This window comes from Mastigoproctus giganteus, chromosome 2 (assembly GCF_048544385.1).
Source record: "Mastigoproctus giganteus isolate SK-2022 chromosome 2, ASM4854438v1, whole genome shotgun sequence".
NCBI lineage: Eukaryota > Metazoa > Arthropoda > Arachnida > Uropygi > Thelyphonidae > Mastigoproctus > Mastigoproctus giganteus.
Window position 1 is genome coordinate 252,179,374 of NC_143576.1, and position 20,923 is coordinate 252,200,296.

General features: G+C 37.5%; 1 protein-coding gene across 2 annotated transcripts in view; it reads left to right on the top strand.

Annotated features, from left to right (window-relative positions):
• The window catches only part of LOC150090381 (protein lev-9-like), a 181,946-nt gene that overhangs the window by 23,655 nt on the left and 137,368 nt on the right, over positions 1-20,923 (top strand). For both annotated transcript variants that reach the window (XM_090389840.1, XM_090389841.1), the window contains exon 2: positions 4,477-4,569. In XM_090389840.1, coding sequence (XP_090245966.1) covers positions 4,491-4,569 — 79 coding nt within the window. In that variant the 5' untranslated portion in view covers positions 4,477-4,490. The remainder of the gene's footprint in view (positions 1-4,476; positions 4,570-20,923) is intronic.

Here is a 20,923-nt window from a genome sequence, read left to right on the forward strand (position 1 = left end):
ACATCCCCTTGGCGGACTCCAGTTTGGATGGTAAATTCCTCAGATAAATCGTTCTGGATGCGCACCTGGCTGGTTAAACCGTTGTATGCAGTTTGGAGGAGTGTGATGACTTTTCGAGGGACATGTTCAACCTCTAGTAGTTTCCATAAGGCAGGCCAGTGGACACAGTTGAAAGCAGACTTAAAGTCAATGAAAACAATGACGGTTCGCTGTCCACACCAGATCCTCTCCTCTATCAGCTGACGAATGGCAAAGATTTGATCACAGCATCCTCGCCCGGGTCTAAATCCTGACTGTTCTTCTCGACTGGTTTGCTCGCGATGTTTTTGCAGTCTTGACTGGATGATCTTCATAAAGACCTTTCCGATGATGGAAAGGAGGCTGATGCCACGGTAGTTCTTGCAGTCCCAGTTATCACCTTTCTTGTGGATCGGTACGATAATGGCTTTCCTCCATGTTAGCGGAATTTGTTCAGTGCACCAGATGGTTTTGAGGAGTGAGTGTAGTCGGCGAAGCAGTACATCTCCCCCGGCTTTGATCGCTTCTGTGGTGACTTGGTCCACTCCTGGTGCCCTGCCATTCTTCAGGGATTGTATGGCTGCTTTCACTTCTTCTACTGTAGGCTCAACATCGACCATGGAGACCTCAGGGGGGTCGATCGAGAGTGCTGTTGCTGGCGGTCCCTGAGGTGGGTCGTGATTATACAAAGCTTTGAAGAATTCACTCCACCGTTGCAGGCATTCGGATGGTGATCGACGAAGGTCCCATCAGCATTCTTGATGTTGTCACTAGTCTGCAGATTTACTTAACAAGTACAGGTCAATGTTGCAAAAAAGTCGTGAATTAGGGTTAAATTTGAAAGTGTCTGCAATTCTGCGCAGACACGATAGGAGGGAGTATATGATGAGAGCCTTGTCAATCAATTCGGCCCTGGAGGGAATGTGCAAGGCTCAAGGGGTAGAATATTTTTCAGCATGGTCTTGCTTGTTAACAGGAGAGACTGCTTCTACAGGAATGGGATACACATAAATAGAAAGGGTGCAAGAATATTTGCTGATGCTATTGAGGCAGTGTTAGGTGGGTCGGAAAACTGCTAAAATGGGGTATTCAGACTAAAAGGTTAAAAGTAGCTGCAGGCAAAGGTGAAGGTGATTCTTGCACAACTTCTATTAGAATAAGAAGCGACCTGGAGTGAGGAGTGCTGGGGGTTTCAGGGACTGATGGCAGTTATCGTGAAACAGGTGGTTATATGGGATGTGTTAGGGTAATTAATAATAAGGATAGACACATGTATACCAATGCTAGTGGGTGCCTCCGTAGCTAGGTGGGCAGGAGCAGCAGTGCGTAGCACATGCTTCTTGATTAGACTGGGGTTCGAGCCCGTGACCACCAAATATGGAGGATGCGGAAAGGTCAGGGAATGACCACCGCATATCCCCGGAGCAATATGGCCTTGGTTGCTAATGTTCCTAAAAACCAAAATACCAAATAACGAACCAATGCTAGAAGTATAGTAAATCGATTTGAAGTGTTGGTCAAGACATCAAAGGCGGATATTGTTGGGATAGCAGAGATGTGGTGTCGCACAGATATAAGGAATGCAGAACTGGAATTTGGGGAGTACAATGTGTACAGAAAGGATAGACAGGATAGGAAGTGAGGAGGTGTTATGCTGTTAATTAAGAAAAACATAAAATCAAAAGAAGTGCATCCAGTCGATATAGATGAACAGTGCACTGTTGCGTCAGTTTGGTGTGACATAAGCACTGCGAAAGCGAAAATAAGAGTAGGAGTGTGTTATAGACATAATGACTCGAATGAGTACAATGAACAATTGTACAGAGAAATAGTGGGCTAGTAAATCAGAATGTCTTATAATGGGGCATTTTAACTTCCCAGATATTGACTGGAACTTGTGGATTGGTCACTCACACACTAGTAAGACTTTTGTAGATTTATTGGATGATTGTTTTCTGCAGCAGCATGTTCGAGAGGCAACCAGTGAGGGTAATACTCTTGATCTGGTTATCAGCAGTGATCATTCGTGTATTAAGAAATTGCAGATAAAGAAACCACTAGGTGGCAGTGATCACAGTGTACTGATGTGGGATTTACTTAGATATAATTACTATCAGGGGTAAAGGAAAGGGTTTTTGCTTCCATAAAGATGAGTACAGTGGTCTCAGACAGTTTTTAAATTCTGTACAGTGGGATCAACTGACGATGTTACCAACAGTAAATTCTAAGTGTGAAGCATTCAAGGAATTAATTGTGGATGCTACTAAAAGTTTCATACCTATTAAGAAATATTGTTCAAGGTTTTGGCCTAAATGGTTACCAAATGAACTAATGTGACTTGTGACAGAGAAGAAAAATGCATGGTATGCATATAAATTATCACGCGTCTTAGAAGCCTATGGCAGATATAAGCTTGTCTGTAATCAGTTCACAAAGGAGGTTAGGCAGGCGAAGGCAGGTTATGAGAAATCTTTGGCAAAAGATGCTAAGAAAAACAGCAAGGATTTCTTTACTTATATAAACTCTAAAAGGAAGGGGATGAATCTGATTGGTCCACTTGATATCGATGGTTCGACTGTTGATGATCCAGCTCAAATAGCAAACAAACTGAATGAGTATTTTGCATCTACATTCACACATGAGAAGTTATTAAGGTTTGAAAATGGCAGAAGGTTATCAAATTGTAGCAGGGTGCTTAATGATTTTGTAATAACTGAAAACAAAGTGGAGGAGAAATGTTAAAGTTAAACATAAGAAAGGCACGTGGGATGAATGGGATCTATCCAGTTATATTAAATGAGGCGGCAAAGCAACTAAGCAAACCCTTAGCCATAATTATGAGAGCATCCTTGGACTCGAGGGAGGTCCCCACAGACTGGAGATGTGCAAAAGAATCCCCAATCCACAAAGGGAGATCGAAGGGTGACACGAGTAATTACAGACCTGTTAGTTTAACTTCTGTTCCGGGTAAAATAATGGAGTCACTGGTTAAAGATGCATTGCAGGATCATCTAGACAAGACTGCAGCAATAATTCAGACACAGCATGGGTTTGTTAAGGGAAAGTCTTGTCTGACAAATTTCATAGGATATTATGATGTGCTTACAAAGGAACTGGATGCAAAAAATAGTTTTGATATCATATATTTGGATTTCAGGAAAGTTTTTGACACTGTTACGCATGGAAGACTATTGTACAAATTGGAGCAGAATGGTATTAAGGGTAAGTTGCTACAATGGATAAAAGGATGGTTGAGTGGGAGAAGACAGAGGGTGGTAATTAATGGGTGCTGCTCTTCGTGGACTAATGTTATTAGTGGAGTCCCATAGGGTTCGGTGTTGGGTCCTCTGTTGTTTTGTATATTTATCAATGATATTGATGAAGGGATATCAGGCTTAGTGTTGAAGTTTGCAGATGATACAAAGGTTGGCAGGGTTGTTAATGGCAGTGTGCTACTGCAACAGGATCTAGATAATTTGGGCAGATGGGCTAAGAAGTGGCAACTGAAGTTTAACCTTGACAAATGCAAAGTACTGCATATGGGTAGAAGTAACCCCAGAGAAATGTACCAATTGTGTGGTACTACACTTAAGGTGGTAGAAAACGAAAAAGACCTGGGAGTAATTGTGCAGTCAGATATGACGTTTTCTGAGCAATGCAGACAGGCTGCCAGGGAAGGTTATGGGGTTTTGTCAATGAGTTATAGGAATTTTGCTAGCAGGGAAAAGGTGGTGATTGTCCCTCTGTATAAGGCAATGGGCAGGCCACGCCTTGAGTACTGCGTACAGGTCTGGTGACCTCATCTTAGGAAGGATGTAGATTTGCTTGAGCATGTATAGAGAAGGGCAACAAGATTGGTGAGGAGAATGAAGGAATCCTCTTACCAAGAGAGGCTTAAGTTCTTCAAATTGCAGTGGTTGGAGACTAGGCACCTGCGTGGTGATCTGATTGACGTGTATAAGGCCTTGAATGGATTGAGCACGCTGAGTTCTGATGGAATCCTTCCACTTGTTCATATTATGAACCTAAGGGGGCATAAATTCAAATTAAGAAAAGACAAATGTAGAATAGATGTGCGGAAATTTGCTTCTAGCCAGCGTGTGGTTAATTGCTGGTACAAACTTCCATCTGTCGTTGTGGAAGTTGATAGGTTAAATAAATTTAAGGAGGAACTGGACAGGCATTTGGAGGAAATGTTGTGTTTTTTTTTGTTTTTTTTGGTTGATGCTGCATAAGCTCATACACTTGCTTTCTTGCATCACATGCCACTACTACTACTACTATAATCACCTTATCTCTGATAGCAAAATTCCTGTCATATCATTGACAAGACCCCATCTTAGATGAGACACCAACTGTGGTAGTGTGTTATTAATTTTGTCTTCATTATTAAATTTCATGTAGTTTTCTTTTCTATTTCATTATTTTTCTAAAGTTATACATATGTTCACTTTTTAGGTGTAAAACAAATAATGGAGCAACTTGGTTTTGAGAAGTTAATATTTGGTTCTCTGGCATTTCTTTTGCTGCTAGTAGCTGTATTTAGTTCTGGTAAGTATAAAACTACTGATTTTCTAATTAAAATTTAGAGAAAAAAAAGTTTTTCGTTATCTGTGAGATATTATTTAGCAGAGGAAAAATGTTAGATACTTCTATTTATCTTTTGCAGCTAGACTTTATTTTTGTGTAGTTTCATCTTTTTAATGAAGCTACAAGAAACATGCATTTTTGAATGTGGTGTGTGTGTAGCTTATTTGATAGAAATTGGGATATTTAAATGGAATAAGTCTCTTTGTGCAGTAAAGGTATGAGAACCATGCTTATTAATCTTGGAAACAGTCTTTTCTTTTATTTTCTATATAGCGGAACCTCTTTTTTTTGTTTGTTTGTTTGTTTGTTTTTGTCAAACTGGAAATTCCATTAACTGGGCATATAAAGGAAGGACATATGTAACTTTATTGAGAAGAGATGTAATTTACTTTATTTACTTAATTTACTTTATGAGAGCATCCTTGGATTCAGTGTTGGGTCCCTATGGACTGGAGATGTGCAAATATATCCCCAATTGATATATTTGTGGGGATCAAAAGGTGACATGAGTAATTACAGAACTGTTAGCTTAAAAGTATGTTCCAGAGAAAATATCAAATCACTGGTTAAAGAAGTAATGTAGGATCATCTAGACAGGTATGCAATTATACTGCAATCACAGCATGGATTTGTTAAGGGCCAAGCTGATTGGTTGCTATGATGCAGTGACCAATCAACTGGATGCAAAAAATTATTTTGACATCAAATACTTGGATTTCAGGAAGGCTTTTGATACTGCTGCACAATAAAAGACTGTACAAACTGGAGCAATGTGGCATTAAGGGTAAGTTACTGCTATGGATAAAGGAATGGGTAAGTGAAAGAAGACAGAGTGGTTATAATGAGCACTGCTCTTCTTGGACTAATGTTATTAGTGAAGTTACCCAAGGTTCATTGCTGGGCCCATTGTTGTTTTCTATATTTATGAATGATATTGATGAAGGTATATATCAGTCTTAGCATCAGAAAAGTAAAGTTTGCAGATGATACAAAGGTTGGCAAGGCAAGTAACAACAGTCATCAGGGTAAGCTACTGCAACAAGATCTAAGAAAATTGGATCAGTGGGCTAAAAAAATGGCAATTGAAGTTTAACAATGACAAATGCTTGGTACTGCACCATGGGTAGCAGTAACCGTAGAGTAACTTATGAACTGTGTGGTACTACACTCAGGGTAGTGGAAAATGAAAAAGACCAGGGGGTAATTGTGCACTCAGACATGAAATTCTCTGAGCAGTACAGACATGCTGCCAGGACAGCTCATGGGTTTTTTCAATGATATACAGAAACTTTGCTGGCAGGGATGAAGGTGATTTTCCCTTTGTATAAGGCTATGGTTAGGCTGCTTCTTGAGTGCTGTATACAGGTCTGGAGGCCTCACTTTAAGAAGATGTAAATCTTCTGGAACAGGTGCAGAGAAGGATAACCAGAATGGTGGAGGGAACCAAAGGGTGTTCTTACCTAGAAAGACTTCAGTTTTGCAAATTGCAGCATCTTGAGACTGAGCACATGGGAGATCTGACTGAGGTGTTTAAGGCCTTGAATTGGTTGAGCAAGCTGAATCTTATGGCATTCTTCCACTTGCTGAGATTACATACAAGGAGACATCAATTCAAGTTGAAGGATGGTAGCTGGACAGATGTGGGGAAGTTTCCCTTCAGCCAGTGGATGGTTAATTGTTGGAACAGACTTCCAGCTGTTGTGGAAGTAGATGGGTTAAATAAATTCAAGGAAGAACTAGACAAATTCTTGGAGGGTATGGATGAGTATGGATTTTTTTTTTTTTGATAATGCTACGTATGCTTGCTTTCTTGCATCATTTGCCATTACTACTACCACATGGCATTTCGAATAACACACACACACACACACACACACACACACACACACACACACACACACACACACACACACACAAAACATGGTTTTATTAAGGGAAAATCATGTTTAACTAACTTTGTAAGCCATTTTGACATTTTGATTATGATCTGTATGTAGAGAACAATTTCGACAGTTTATTTGGATTTAGGTATGGCATTTGACTCAGTCTCTCATAAGAAGTTATTGTATGGGATCATGTTGATTGAAGCAGTTCTTGGACACATGGCACGAATTCACGGATATCACCATCCATCGCAGGTGAGAATATAGAAGAGGACCTTGGGGGTAATTGTGCAGGCAGATGTGAAGTTTTCTGAGCAGTGCAGACGGTTTGCAAGAGTAGCTCATGGTGTCTTGTCAATGATGTACAGGAATTTTTCTAGCAGGGATAAAGAGGTGATTATACCCTTGTATAAGGCATTGTTCAGGACAAATCTTGAGTACTGTATACAGGTCTGGAGGCCTCATTTTAGGAAGTATGTAGAGCTGCTGGAGTGAGCGTAGAGAAGGGCAAAAAGATTAGTGAATGAAACAGAGTTGCTCTTACGAAGAAAGGCTTAAGTTTTGCAAAAAATTTACAGTGTCTGGAGACTAGGCACCTGCAAGGTGATCTGATTGAGGTGTATAAAGTCTTGAATGGTTTGAGCATACTCAATGCTGATGGGATTCTTCCTTTTGCTCAGAATAATCCTGAGAGGGCACAAATTCAAATTGAGGAAAGACAGTTGTAGGATAGATGTGAGAAGGTTTGCCTTTAGCGAGCGTGTTGATTGCTGGAACAAACTTCCATCTGTTGCTGTAGAAGTTGATAGCTTAAATAGATTCAAGGCAGAACTAAATAACCATTTGGTGTGAGTGGATGGGTGAAATTAGATTTTTTTTTTTTTTTTGGCTGATGCTATATAAGCTTGCTTTCTTGCATCATGTGCCTTTGCTAATGTTAGGATTACTAGAAAAATTATAAGATGGATTGCTGAGTGGCTGCAGGGTAGAAAGCAAAGAGTTGTGATTAATGGATTTTCTGTACCACTGTTTCTGATTTTCATAAATGACATCAACAATGTGATAGAAGACTTGATGTCAAAGTGCAGATGACATAAAGATTGGTAGAGTAGTTACTTCACGATGATTTGAGCAGGCTGCACGAATCGTCAGAAAAGTGGCAGCATTTGTTTTAATGCTTCAAAATACAGTCTTACACTTGGAGAAAAGCAACCCCAAAATAAATTATACACTTGGTGGAGTTGAATTAAAAATAATGGAGAAAGAAAGGGATCTGGGAGTTATAATATAGGTGGATATGAAGTTTTCTGAGCAGTGTAAACAGGTAGCCAGGAGTGTCCATGGTTTCTATTGATGATTTATTGAACATTATCCTGTAGAGATATGGCGGTCATAGTCACACTGCCAATTGTAAGACCACTTTTGGAATAATGTGTTCAAGTATGGAGACCTCATCTAAAGAAAGACATTGAGCTTATTGAAAGGATCCAAAGACAGGCAACTCACATGGTGAGATCTGCAAAAGGGCAACCTTACAAGGAAAGACTATATGTGGGCTGTGCATAGCTTGGCAACCAGGCACCTCAGAGGTGACCTGAATGAGGTTTATAAGGCCCAGAGGGGTTACTAAAATGAATGAAGGCAGAATTTACACTGTTATGGAGAATTCAGCTGGGGGTACATAAATTCAAATTACTCAGGAAGGGTTTCAATTAGATTGTAGGAGGTTTTCTTTTAGTCAGCGATTGCTGGAACAGGTTGCCTTTACTGGTAGTTGAGTTTGAATGAATTCAAACATCAACTGGATAGTTACTTGTATGACAAGGAAAGCAAACAATTTGTAATTTCTTATCTACTTGGTTTTTGTTTTTTTTTTCCTGGCCAGTGCAGCAAAAGTCTGTTGCTACCTTGCACTATATGGCTATTACTAATATGGGCATGAAATTGACTTCAGCATTTAAATTGTAAAAACTGTTTCTTGGTAAATTAACATACAGCCCACCCTGTATATTACATCAATAAATCAGCTAGCAAAGCATTCAAAACATGTTTATGCTTGTGTTTTAGTATAAATGTAAGTGGTTACTCTAGTATGCAATTCTGCGAGCTGTTATTATTTTAAAATTATTTGATGAAAACGATATGTATACAAGAAATGCTACCAAAAAATAAAATTTGAACATTGTAAGATAAACTTAAAATTACCAATGGAGTGGTAATTTAATTCAAATTACTGAACTTAAAATTACCAATATTTTGAAATTGGCTAGCAAATATGATGGGGGGGGGGGTAGACACACTCATCAGAGGACAACTTTTCAAAATGCAACTCGATGAAAATGAACCAGATCTGATATTACCCACAGATGTGAGGTAGCTGAGTCTGAGTAAGTTTCTACAGAGATTTCGAAATTTGCTGAATGAAATTAAAAAAATTGTTGATCAAAGGGGAGATGATTATCAGCAGCTACAAGATACGGAGTGATTGTGTGATCTGGCTTTTGTGGCCGATTTTACCAGTAAATTTAAGTGATCTGAATTTGGAATTACAATAAAAAAATAAAAATGTGGGTGACATGATTAGTAGTATTTCTGCATATAAATATCAATTTTTGACAATGGCTAAGAATCTCAAAGAAAAAAAATTTGATCATTTTGAAAATATGTAAGATCATTTTCAAAAATATCCTGTTTTTGAATTTAATACTGAGAAATGTGTTTCTGAAATTGAGAAAGTTGTGAATGATTTTGAAACCAGATTCAGTGATTTTAAAACAATTGAAGACATTTTTAAATATATTTCTTATCCATTTAATGTCGACTTAGATACGAAACAAATTGCAGAAAAAATCACATGGAGATTTTTCACATGGAGAAAATATTTCTTGAAAATGAAATCATTACATTGCAACATGATATCTTCCTAAAAGCCAGGTCATCAGAAACAGACTTTTGGAAATATGTTTGCCGAGAAAAGTACTCAAATGTAAAAAAAATGCAGTGAACTTTTAAATTCCTGTTTTGGTTCCTGTTTGGTTCCATTGGTTCCTGTTTCGATCTGTGAATCGGCTTTTTGTATTTGAAACAAACAAAGAATTGCTCTACTCTTATGAACTTGCATACAGAAGATTCTTTACGGTTGGCCTTATCACAGTATATCCCCTATTTTGAAAGCTTGGCAGATGACATTAAGACGCAAACTTCGCATAAATTAGAAATTTAAATACATATGAATTTAAAATAAGAATTCTGAATTGTATTTAATTTTAATTTATAAACAACATTTTTCAATGTGTGTTGATTAACTTTTTTTAACCATGTGCAATGAAATTCTTGAAATGGTAGATCGCATCACAAATTAAGTTGGCCACCCCTGGTGTAAAAAATCAGTCTTTTTGATGCTTTCTCTGTCTCAATATCATAAAATAGTTAGTTTTTTTTTTTGCAAAAAAATAATAAACTTGTGTTATTTTCAGAACTGTATAAAAATTCTGTCAATTTATACTTACAGTATTTCCCACCACACAAGATGCACTTTTTTCCCAAAAATCTATCTCAAAAAATCACCCTTTGTCTTTATAAGACAATGGGTATGGCTATTATAAACAAGCATTTTGTTGATGATTTTAGAACTTTTACCAATATACTGGTGATTTTATGAAACTTGCTAGAATGTTGAAAATGTCTAAATAAATTATCAGTAAATTTTGACCTTTGCAGAAAAAAATCTTTCTGGATCTGTTAAGGTACTGTAACAAATGTTTTTATGGTGTAGTTGTAACCACTCTACATGTGCACACTTAGCATTAGCAAAGGCACATGATGCAAGAAAGCAAGCTTATATAGCATCAGCCAAAAAAAAAAAGAAAAAAAAAAAAACCCTTATTCACCCATCCACTCGCTCCAAATGTTTGTCAAGTTCTGCCTTGAATCTATTTAAGCTATCAACTTCTGCAATGACAGATGGAAGCTTGTTCCACCAATCAACCACCCCCTGGCTAAATGCAAACTTCCGCACATCTGTCCTACAACCGTCTTTCCTCAATTTCAATTTATGCCCTCTCAGGATTATTCTCAGCAAGAGGAAGAATCCCATCCGCATTGAGCATGCTCAAACCATTCAAGCCTTTATACACCTCAATCAGATCACCTCGCAAGTGCCTAGTCTCCAGACATTATAATTTGCAAAACTTAAGCCTTTCTTCGTAAGAGCAACCTTTTGTTCCATTCACTAATCTTATTGTCCTTCTCTGTACTCGTTCCAACAGCTCTACATCCTTCTTAAAATGAGGCCTCCAGACTTGTATACAGTACTCAAGGTGTGGCTTGACCATTGCCTTATACAATGGGGATAATCACCTCCTTATCCCTGCTAGAAAAATTCCTGTATATCATTGACAAGACACCATGAGCTACTCTTGCAGACTGTCTGCACTGCTCAGGAAACTTCATATCTGCCTGCACAAATTACCCCCTGGTCCTTTTCATTCTCTACCACTGTCAGTGTGGTACCACAGAGTTGATACGTTACTCTGGGATTACTGCTTCCCATATGTAGTATTTTACATTTGTCAATGTTAAACTTCATTTGCCACCTCTTAGCCCATCAGCTCAACTTTTCTAGATCCTGTTGCAGCAGTGTAATGTCATTAGTGTCATTAACAACCCTGCCAACCTTCATATCGTCTACAAACTTGGACATTAAGGCTGATATACCATCATCAATATCATTTATAAATACAGAAAACAACAATGGACCCAACATTGAACCCTGAGGGACTCCACTAATAACATTAGTCCACGAAGAGCAGTGTCCATTGATTACCACTCTGTCTTCTCCCACTCAACCATCCCTTTATTCATAGCAGCAATTTGCCTCCAATGCCACACTGCTCCAATTTATGCAGCAGTCTTCCATGTGCAACAGTATCAAAGGCTTTTCTAAGATCCAAATATATGATATCAAAGTTATTATTTGCATCCAGTTCCTTTGTGACTACATCATAGTATCCAATCAAATTAGTCAGACAAGACTTCCCCTTGACAAAGTTATGCTGTGTCCGAGCTATAACTGAAGTCTTGTCTAGATGATCCTGCAATGCTTCTTTAACCAGTGCCTGCATTAATTTCCCTGGAACAGAAGTTAAACTAACAGGTCTGTAATACCTGTGTCTCCCTTTGATCCTCCTTTGTGGATTGGGGTCACATTTGCACATCTCCAGTCCATGGGTATCTCCCCTGAGTCCAGGGAAGCTCTCATAATTATGGCTAAGGGTTTGCTTACTTCCTTTGCCGCCTTCTTTAATATAACTGGATAGATTCCATCCACCCCAGGTGCCTTTCTTGTGTTTATCTTCAACAATTTCTGCTCCACTTTACTCTGTTATTACAAGATTATCTAGCTTACTGCTAGAGTAGAATACACCTCTGGCATTCCCCTCCCTGAATAACTTGTCACATGTGAATGTCGATGCAAAATATTCATTTAGTTTGTTAGCTACCTGAGCAAGGTCATCAACAGTTGAACCATCGATATCAAGTTGACCAATCTGATTCATCTCCTTCCTTCTAGAATTTACATAAGTAAAGAACTCTTTGCTGTTTTTCTTTGCATCCTTTGCCAAAGATTTCTCGTGATCCACCTTTGCCTGCCTAACCTCCTTTGTAACTTGGTTATGGACCAGCTTATATCTATCATAGGCTTCTGTGTCTCATGTTAATTTATATGTATCCCATGCATTTTTCTTCTCTGTCATATGTCTAATTCGTTCATCTGACATCCATTTAGGCCTAAATCTTGAACAATATTTCTTTGTTGGTATGAAAAGCCTAGTAGCTTCCAAGATTAATTTTTGATTCATCCATTACTTATTCAAATTTAATTGTAAAATCCTGGAATTTCACAGATTTATAATTTATGCTAGGAAGCATGCAAACTATGAGACTGGCCAAATTGGTAATATGGATGAAGTACCTTTTATTTGATGTACTCTCAAATAAAAGTGTGGATGTTAAAGGTACAAAATTAGTAACTGTTAAGATATGATCCCATAAAAAGACACTATAGTGCTATTTTGGCTTGTGATGATGGAACAAAATGTCTATCTCTACTCACATTCAAGAGGAAAAACTTTGCCAATGGAAAAAATTCCACCAGGTATTTTTATCCATGTTCATCCTAAGAAGTGGATGGATGAAGATGGAGTCAATCTATGGCTGGAAAAACTGTGGTTACAACATCTTGGTGGCCTTCCTCAAGGAACCAACCCTACTGGTATGGGACCTATTTTATCACATAAAACAGAAGCCACAAAGAGGAGGAGGCGCCTCCGTAGCTAGGTGGGCAGGAGCAGTAGTGCGTAGCACACGCTTCTTGATTAGACCGGGGTTCAAGCCCGTGACCACTGAATATGGAGGATGCGGAAAGGTCAGGGAATGACCACCACATACCCCCGGAGCAATATGGCCTTAGTTGCTAATGCTCCTAAAAACTAAATAACAACAACAAAGAGGAGGGTTGAAAAGTTAAAAACACAACTTGCTGCAATTCCAGGTGGATTTACTGCCAACTACAACCACGAGATGTTTCTGTTAACAAACCGTTTAGCTTTCATGAAAGAAGAATGGACTAAACAATTGAAAGCATCATAACACAACTTAACACCTACTGGGGTTAAGTGGTGTTATGAAGAAACTGAAGTATGAAGAAACCAACGATTTCTCAAGTGTGCCAATGGGCATTAGATATGCCTATGATCTTGGACTGCAGTAAAGACAAAGGCATTTGTGAAGTCATTTAAGAAGTGTGATATCAGTAATGCCTTGGATGGCATAGATGATGATATTCTGTTTAATGAATATGACAGTTCATTGACAGACAGCATCAGTGACAATGAGAATGAGGAGTGTAGTGATCATCGTGATGAGGATGGTGACAGCAATGATAGATTTCTAAATTTTGAGATGAAAAAAAAAACCCTTTTTTCTTTTCTTTTATTGCCCATTTTCTTATTGTTCTATCAAGATGAATTAGTATAATATTTTTGTATTTGAAATTTTTTTTTTTTTGTTTCTTGCATCATATGCCTCTACTAATGCTAATTTCAAGACAATTAAAATATTTTGGGTTTACCTTAGTATATATAGTATTATAAAAAATAGTTATGTAATGAAATGCTTTTGTTTAAAAAAATTAGAAGTGATATGTGCAATAAAATGAAACAGTTCCTCAAAAATGTTTTTTTTCCCCTAAATAGTCTTTGCTAAATTATGGGTATGTCTTATATAGCAGGAAATATGTAATTTTTTTTTTTTTATTAAAGAATTGGTTGTCAGGTATTCTACATGCTACCTAATGTATGTGAAGGTTGTGGGGATCCATTGTGGGGATCTTCCTTGATAGAAAAAATTATCTTGCTTTAATTATCTTGCTAAAATTATCTTACAAAAATTAGCTTGCTTTTTATTTATTAGTGATAGTTTTAAGCATATTAATTATAATGGCTAAGTTTTCTGATGATAAAGAAATGGGTAGGGTGGTTAATTGGCAGTAATCAGTTTATGCCACTCCAGTAAGACTTGGATAGAATTAAGCAGATGGGCTGAAAAATGGCAGTCAACATTTAATATAAAAACAAAGTATAGCCACCTTACAAAAGCATTGTAAGGTGGCTATACAGAGCATAACATCGGGTATCTTCTTCTGAACAACCAGAGAGTGTGTGAGATTCTTTTAAAAACTGTCTTATGCTTAGTGTTAATGTTCCTATTATGGTAGGTCCAACAGCTGAGATAGCAAGAATATTAGAGGAGCAGTTAATAGGCTATCCTTGTCATCTTGTTAATTTGTGTGCTGGAAAGGGGAGTGTATGCCTCTCTATGAAAGTGGATGATATTTAGTGGTGGACATTTACTGCTATCTGGAAAGAAATGTAAAAGGAAAGATAGATGTAAATAGTTTCAGTTAATACATGCCACTAAAGTGAAAAAAAGCTTGTGAAGTATATGTATATGTTAGCTATACTTGGGTAAATGTTTAAGTAAGTTGCCACTTGGAGGCTGTCACTTTTCTACCACAGTGGCAGCCTCCAACAAGTCTGTTTAAAGGAACTTAAAAGTGGTGAGAAAAGCCATATGAACACATTTCGGAGTTACCAATTTAAAAGTACAACAAGCAGTCACTGATGAGTGGCACTGACTCCTGTTCAAATCTAGTTCGTGGTCCAAAAGAAATTTTTAAAGATGACAAAATAATGAATTCCTCAAGAAAAAAATTCTGAATTGCAAACTTCTGGTGAAAGCAATCATCCTAAACAGACCAAGCAAGCTGATGTTCCTAGGCATTTTATCCACAGCTGTGCAGAAGAAATTCATGTTCATCTCTTCTGGCTTGAATAAAGCAGTTTGCTTGCTTGCTTCTTTTAAATGTCAGTTGCCAGTGTTGAAAGTCTGAACAGTCTAATGCAAATTACATCTAAGCATGAAGGTCATTAATCTTAAGTATGTTGAAGAATGTTGTGTGTAAATTTCTTATAGAAATAGTTTTTGAATGCTCTACTTCCATTTTAGAAATTGATTACCCAACTAAAATTAGCATTAGTAGGGGCATATGATGCAAAGAATGCAAATGAAAAATGCAAAGATGCCAAGTCGGTAACAGCTTCTTTCTAATCTAATGAAGCAGTCTAATCAGTTGATGTCTAACAGAAAAATGCTAGGTAAGTTAATGTTTCAAAGCATGCTGTACTATATGCTTTCAAACAATCCTTTGGATGTATTTTCTTATGAAATACAGTTGGACCTCTATATAACAAAATCAATTGTTCCCTTGAAAAAAATTCGTTATACAGAAATTTTGTTATAAAGAAATATGATCTTTTCACCAGTGAAAAATACTGTAATTCAGAAATATGGTAAAAGATGGGAAAGAAGTGCGAATGAATAACTTTTATAATATTTTAAAACAATTTATACATACATATTAAGAAATGACTGCTCACATGATGCCCACAATTCATTAGTACACTTTTAAGAATTATGTCATAAAATATTTGGTTATTTTTTGTCGTACACTGGATTCTACTGTACACCATTCATAAAAATGTTTGCATTTGTTTAAACTTTAAATCAAATATATTTTCTGTTACATTTTCTTCCCACTGAAGGCCTCGATGCAAAGTTTCAAATGCTGCCAACATTTGTTTGGAAGGTTTAATATTGCCCTAATTTTCATCCAACTCATTGTTGGTATTGTCACTAGTTCTTTAAATATACTCCAAAATGTTGGGAGTCACTCGGATTTCAAATACTATGACATCATTATCAACTCCTAAAAATTCATCAAGAACAATTTCTCCACTGATCAAACCTCGCTTGGAACTCTTCCCAAGATTGTCCAATGTCCTCTAGTAGTTTATCCCTCTCATCTCTGTTAATTGTTAATTCCATCACATCTTGACGGCACACTTTTGCCAGCTCTGATATGCACATCCACAAATCTCTAACAGAATCTATAGGTTGGTTGGTTTCTATTCTCAGTATAATTTTTTTTTCCATATGCACCTTTGGTAGTGCATTTTCAAATTCTTGATAATGCCTAGTTCCATTGGCTGCAATTAAGATGAATTATTTAGAAGAAAAAAAACAAGCTTCACACTTGTAAGTTTTGAAATTGCGGAGTGATGATGGGCAGGGCAGTTATCGATAATCAGTGCGATTTTTCTGTTTTCTTTCGTCATCTTTTTCTATCGAAATTTAAAATCTACTGCTCAAAAATTTTGCTTGTCATTCAAGGTTTTTTGTTGTTTTAGTCCAACTCTAAAGACTTCACTCCTTTGAAACAGCAGGGTTATTTACTTTTGCCTATTACCAAAAGCTTCAGTTTTTCATTACCAGCCATATTTGCAACCAAGAGTGTAATTCTCTCCATCTATTTTTACCACCTAAACATTTGTCACCTTTAAAAGTCAGTGTCTTGTTCGGCAAACATTTAAAAAATAGACATGTCTCATCAACGTTGGATATGTTTTTGGACTCGTAGTCCTCCATAATTTTTTCAAAACTGTTTCTTTTCAATGGGTGTAGTCTTCTTCGATTACAACTCCACTTTCATCAGAAATAACTTTTTTTTGAGTAAGCCACGATGCTCTTTAATGTGTCCAGCTAACCAGAACTGGCTTGGAATGTTTTGTGCCCCCAGAAAAGATGCGTACTCCATAGCCTTTTCTTTTATTAATACCCCTGATATTGGCATATTTTGGTCTCTAATAAACTTCATTCACTTAAACTGCTTCATCTACATCTTCCCAAAGGCATAATTTCTCATGCTTCCGACTGGGTCCTGTTTCCTCAAACAATTTGAGAACAGAAACAAAGTTTTTCAGAATGATTGACACAGCACTGACAGGGACATCAAATTTTAAAGTGATTTCTTTTTTTTTTAATGCTGCGATCTACACTATTAAGCACTTCTACTTTTTTACACTACACTCAATGATTTCCTCTTAGCAGTTAAACACAGCAGTTAAAACAAAGCTAAAATTAGGGACCACTTGTAGCTACCATGTAAACAGAAACAGGTGAAAGTGTGATGACTCATTTCTTCAAAACAACAGATGAATTTCCGACATAAAGGAAAAAATCACTCTCTCCTAATTCTCTAATAGGATGCTTACAGTAGAAAATAAGTTGACCAGAGCCAATGCCCGCATTGAGAATATGCCTTAATCTTTGGCAGTGGCTGTATACAGTTGACCAGTGGGACTTCTTGGCATAGTAGAGTATAAGTTGTATAGGTTTTATTTCTTTTTAGCCATTGCTGACCCACTGCTGGACAAAGGCCTCCCCCAAACTCCCATCTTTTTCTGTCCCGCACCATGGTTGGCCAGTTTCCTCCTGCAGGGTTTTACAGGCACCATTAAATTGTAAAATGTTTTAGCTCTTAATTCATGGAATTAAAGCCTTTAGCTATTTAAAAGCTAAAGGGATTAATGCTTAATCCTTTTAGCTCTTAAATCGTGCTTTCTACAGCATCATCTTTATTGCCTAAAGGCCAGAGGTGCAAACAATGCGTACCCGGGTCTCCCGAAATCAGTTCGTTATATGGAAATTTTCTTCGTTATATGGAAACTATTTTCAATATAATGACCAGGGAGAAATCAAAAAAGTTCGCTACATAGAAAATATTGCTATATGGAAGTTCGTTAAAGAGAGGTTCGACTGTACATATGTTATTGGTAAAATTTAATTTCAGGTCAGACCTCTGGACTTTAAAAACATCCTGCTTTTTCTGAAAATCCTCCTGCCCTTCAGCCTTTCTGAAAAAGCTGCTGTTTTAGCCCAAATATCTCCTGCTTACTGTTGATGATATCCAGCTTTTCAAAGTTAAAAAAGTTCACAGCTGTGTCAGGGTGGCACATAAAAAAAAAAAAAAAAGTTTTGCCCAGCAGTATTGACAAAGAAGTTCCCCATTCAGTGAATTTGGGGAAAAGGCTAGATATATAGTGATTTTGGGGTAAATTTTTACCAATTTATTGATTTAATTGGCATATTAATTTATTTTCTAGAAGTAGCTTTATATTTCTAGTTATTATACTAGTTTATTTTGAACTTAGATAGAGATTTTGTAGGTTATTACTTAGTATTGGTAAAACTTGTACTGTTCAAAACTTGCCGCCATTGTGTAGTATCGATACGGAATAGCGTAAAGTATATCTCAAACTTGATACGTAGTACTATAGTAGGAATCTGTTAGCTTAGTATACTATTGGCAATTAATCAATTAAATTTATAAATCCTTTTAATTTTTATTGTTAATTAAATTGAATTTAAATGGAAATCATGCTCCTGACTAGAGCAGCAAAACATGTGCAAAGTAGCAAAAGTGCTATGGTTCATTGCAGAACTGAAGGGGGCGATTCTCCAATGCATCACAGTCTAAAAAAATGTGCAAAATGCAACATGTTTGCAGATCTCTCCTGAACAGGATATGATCTAGTCATGGTGTGTGTGTGTGTGTGTGTGTGTGTGTGTGTGTGTGTGTGTGTGTGTGTGTGTGTGTGTGTGTGTGTGTGTGTGAGGTGTATTTAGTGTCAGATGGCACCAGGGGTTCCCCCCATCTCCGTGTTGCTTTCATTGTGGGTGTACCAGTTCACTGGGAAATGCCAGAGATTTAAAAGTGTGTGGGCTTTGTATCTGTGTGATGTCGTGTACCGTTGTTCATCTGGTCGTTTAGCCGCTGGACCCCTGCTGAGGCCCAACGTTGCCCCACCTTCGCCCCGTGGAGGCAGACCAGGAACCCAGTAGTTTTAGTTTCACTCTGGCAGGTCCTGCCACCTAATTTCCTGAGATTTCAGAGGCTAGGACCTAAAAAAAAAAAAAAAAAAACGTGCGCGCTCTTTTATATGCACGTACGTACAGACAGATCCATATATATGCAATCTCTCTCTCTCTGTCTGTCTGTCTGTCTGTGTGTGTGTGTGTGTGTTAGGTGCAGAGAATGTGAAGAAATTAGGCGCCAACTCAGTGTTCTGATGGATGTCTATGAGAGCTTGAAGAGTCGGGTAGATGCCCTCAAAGGAATTAAAATGGGGGCCCATCAAGCTCTCAGCTGCCCAACTCAATGCCAGAGCTCACTCTTGTGCACTAGGCAGCACACCGGCAATCTTCAGGGCAGAATGTGCTGGTTCTACAGGAGCTAGTTATTGTCAGTGACTCATTGTCAGGAATATGGGAAATATATTGTGCGAAAAGGATAGGTGGAATAGGACCAGGGTATGTCTGCCGGGGGCAAAAGTTGTTTTGTATATTTATCAATGATGAAGGTATATCAGTTATAATTTCAAAGTTGGCAGATGATAAGGTTGGCAGGGTTGTTAATGGCAGTGTTCTTTCTACTGCAACTGGATCTAGAAAAGTTGGGCAGATGGATTCAGAAGTGGCAACTGAGTTTAACACTGACAACTGCAAAGTACTGCATATTGATTAGAAGTAACCCCAGGGAAATGTACCAACTGTGTGGTATACTACACTTAGGGTGGTAGAAAATGAAAAAAACCTCAGAGTAATTATGCAGTCAGATATGAAATTTTCTGAACAGTGCAGACAGGTGCCAGAGCAGGTTATGCGGTGTTGTCAATGTTATACAGGAATTTTGCTAGTAGGGAAAAGGAGGCAATTATCCCTTTGTATAAGGTAATGGTCAGGCCATGCCTTGAGTATTGCATACAGGTCTGGAGGCCTCATCTGGAGGCCTTAGGAAGGATGTAGAGTTTTTTGATGAAGTACAGGGAAAAGCTATAAGATTGGTGAGGGGAACGAAAGGGGTAGTCTTACCAAGAAAGGCTTAAGTTCTGTAAATTGCAATGTCTGGAGACTAGCCACTTGTGTGGTGTCTGATTGAGGCATATATGGCCTTGAATGGGTTGAGCAGGTTTAATTCTGATGGTATTCTTCCTGTTGCTCAGATTATGAACCTGAGGGGGGGGGCATGAATTCAAATTGAGGAAAGAGTTTTAGAATAGATGTGCAGGAATTTGCCTTTAGCTGATGGGTAGTTGATTGCTGCAACAAACTTTCACCTGTCATTATGGAAGTTGATAGCTTAAATAAATTCAGGGAGGAATTGGACAAATGTTTAGAGGGAATGTACAGTCAGTTTTGCTATAATGTGTTACATATGTTCCTAAAAATCTCTGCATTATGGTATTTCATGCATTAAAAACAACGATTTATGGGAGAGATAGGGTTTGAGGACTCAAAAAAAAAAAAAAGTTCAGTCTGGTAAGTAAAACACTGAAAAAAGTTAAAACCCAATAAAATTGCTAACACAGGCTTAAATATCTTAAATTTCTAATAAATAAATAAATATTACAGTAAATATAGTACATTGACAAGATATGTTTTGCTTGATATTTCTTCACTGACATTTTATTTTTTTTGGATTGTAAGGCTCATATCTGATGAGCATGGGCTTGGCACACCCAGGGTCCTGAGCTGGATATCATCATTCTTCTCTTCCTTGGTGATTCCCTTCTACTTCTCTCTCTCTCTCAGGATAACTTGGGATTTTTTTTTTTTTTTTTTTTGGCTGGTGCAGCATAAGCCTCAGGCTTCCTTGCACCATATAGCTAATAATAATAATAACAGTAAAAAAGATAAACAATCAATAACGACGAACATGGGATGCACAAATTGCACAAGTGAGACAACTTTACAAAGCTTAAAAAACAGGAATGAAGAGAAGTTTCTGAAAATTTATTTGTTTTTTTTTATGATTGAGGATTTCATGTAAGGGAAAACATGTTTCACTATAATAATGTAAAAAAACAACACAATTCCAGTTATCGGTATTATTGCAAATGCAATAAGATCGAGTTTACTACCCATTTATAAAATTAGATTGTACTAACAGAAAAGCCCAATAAACTGGGAAC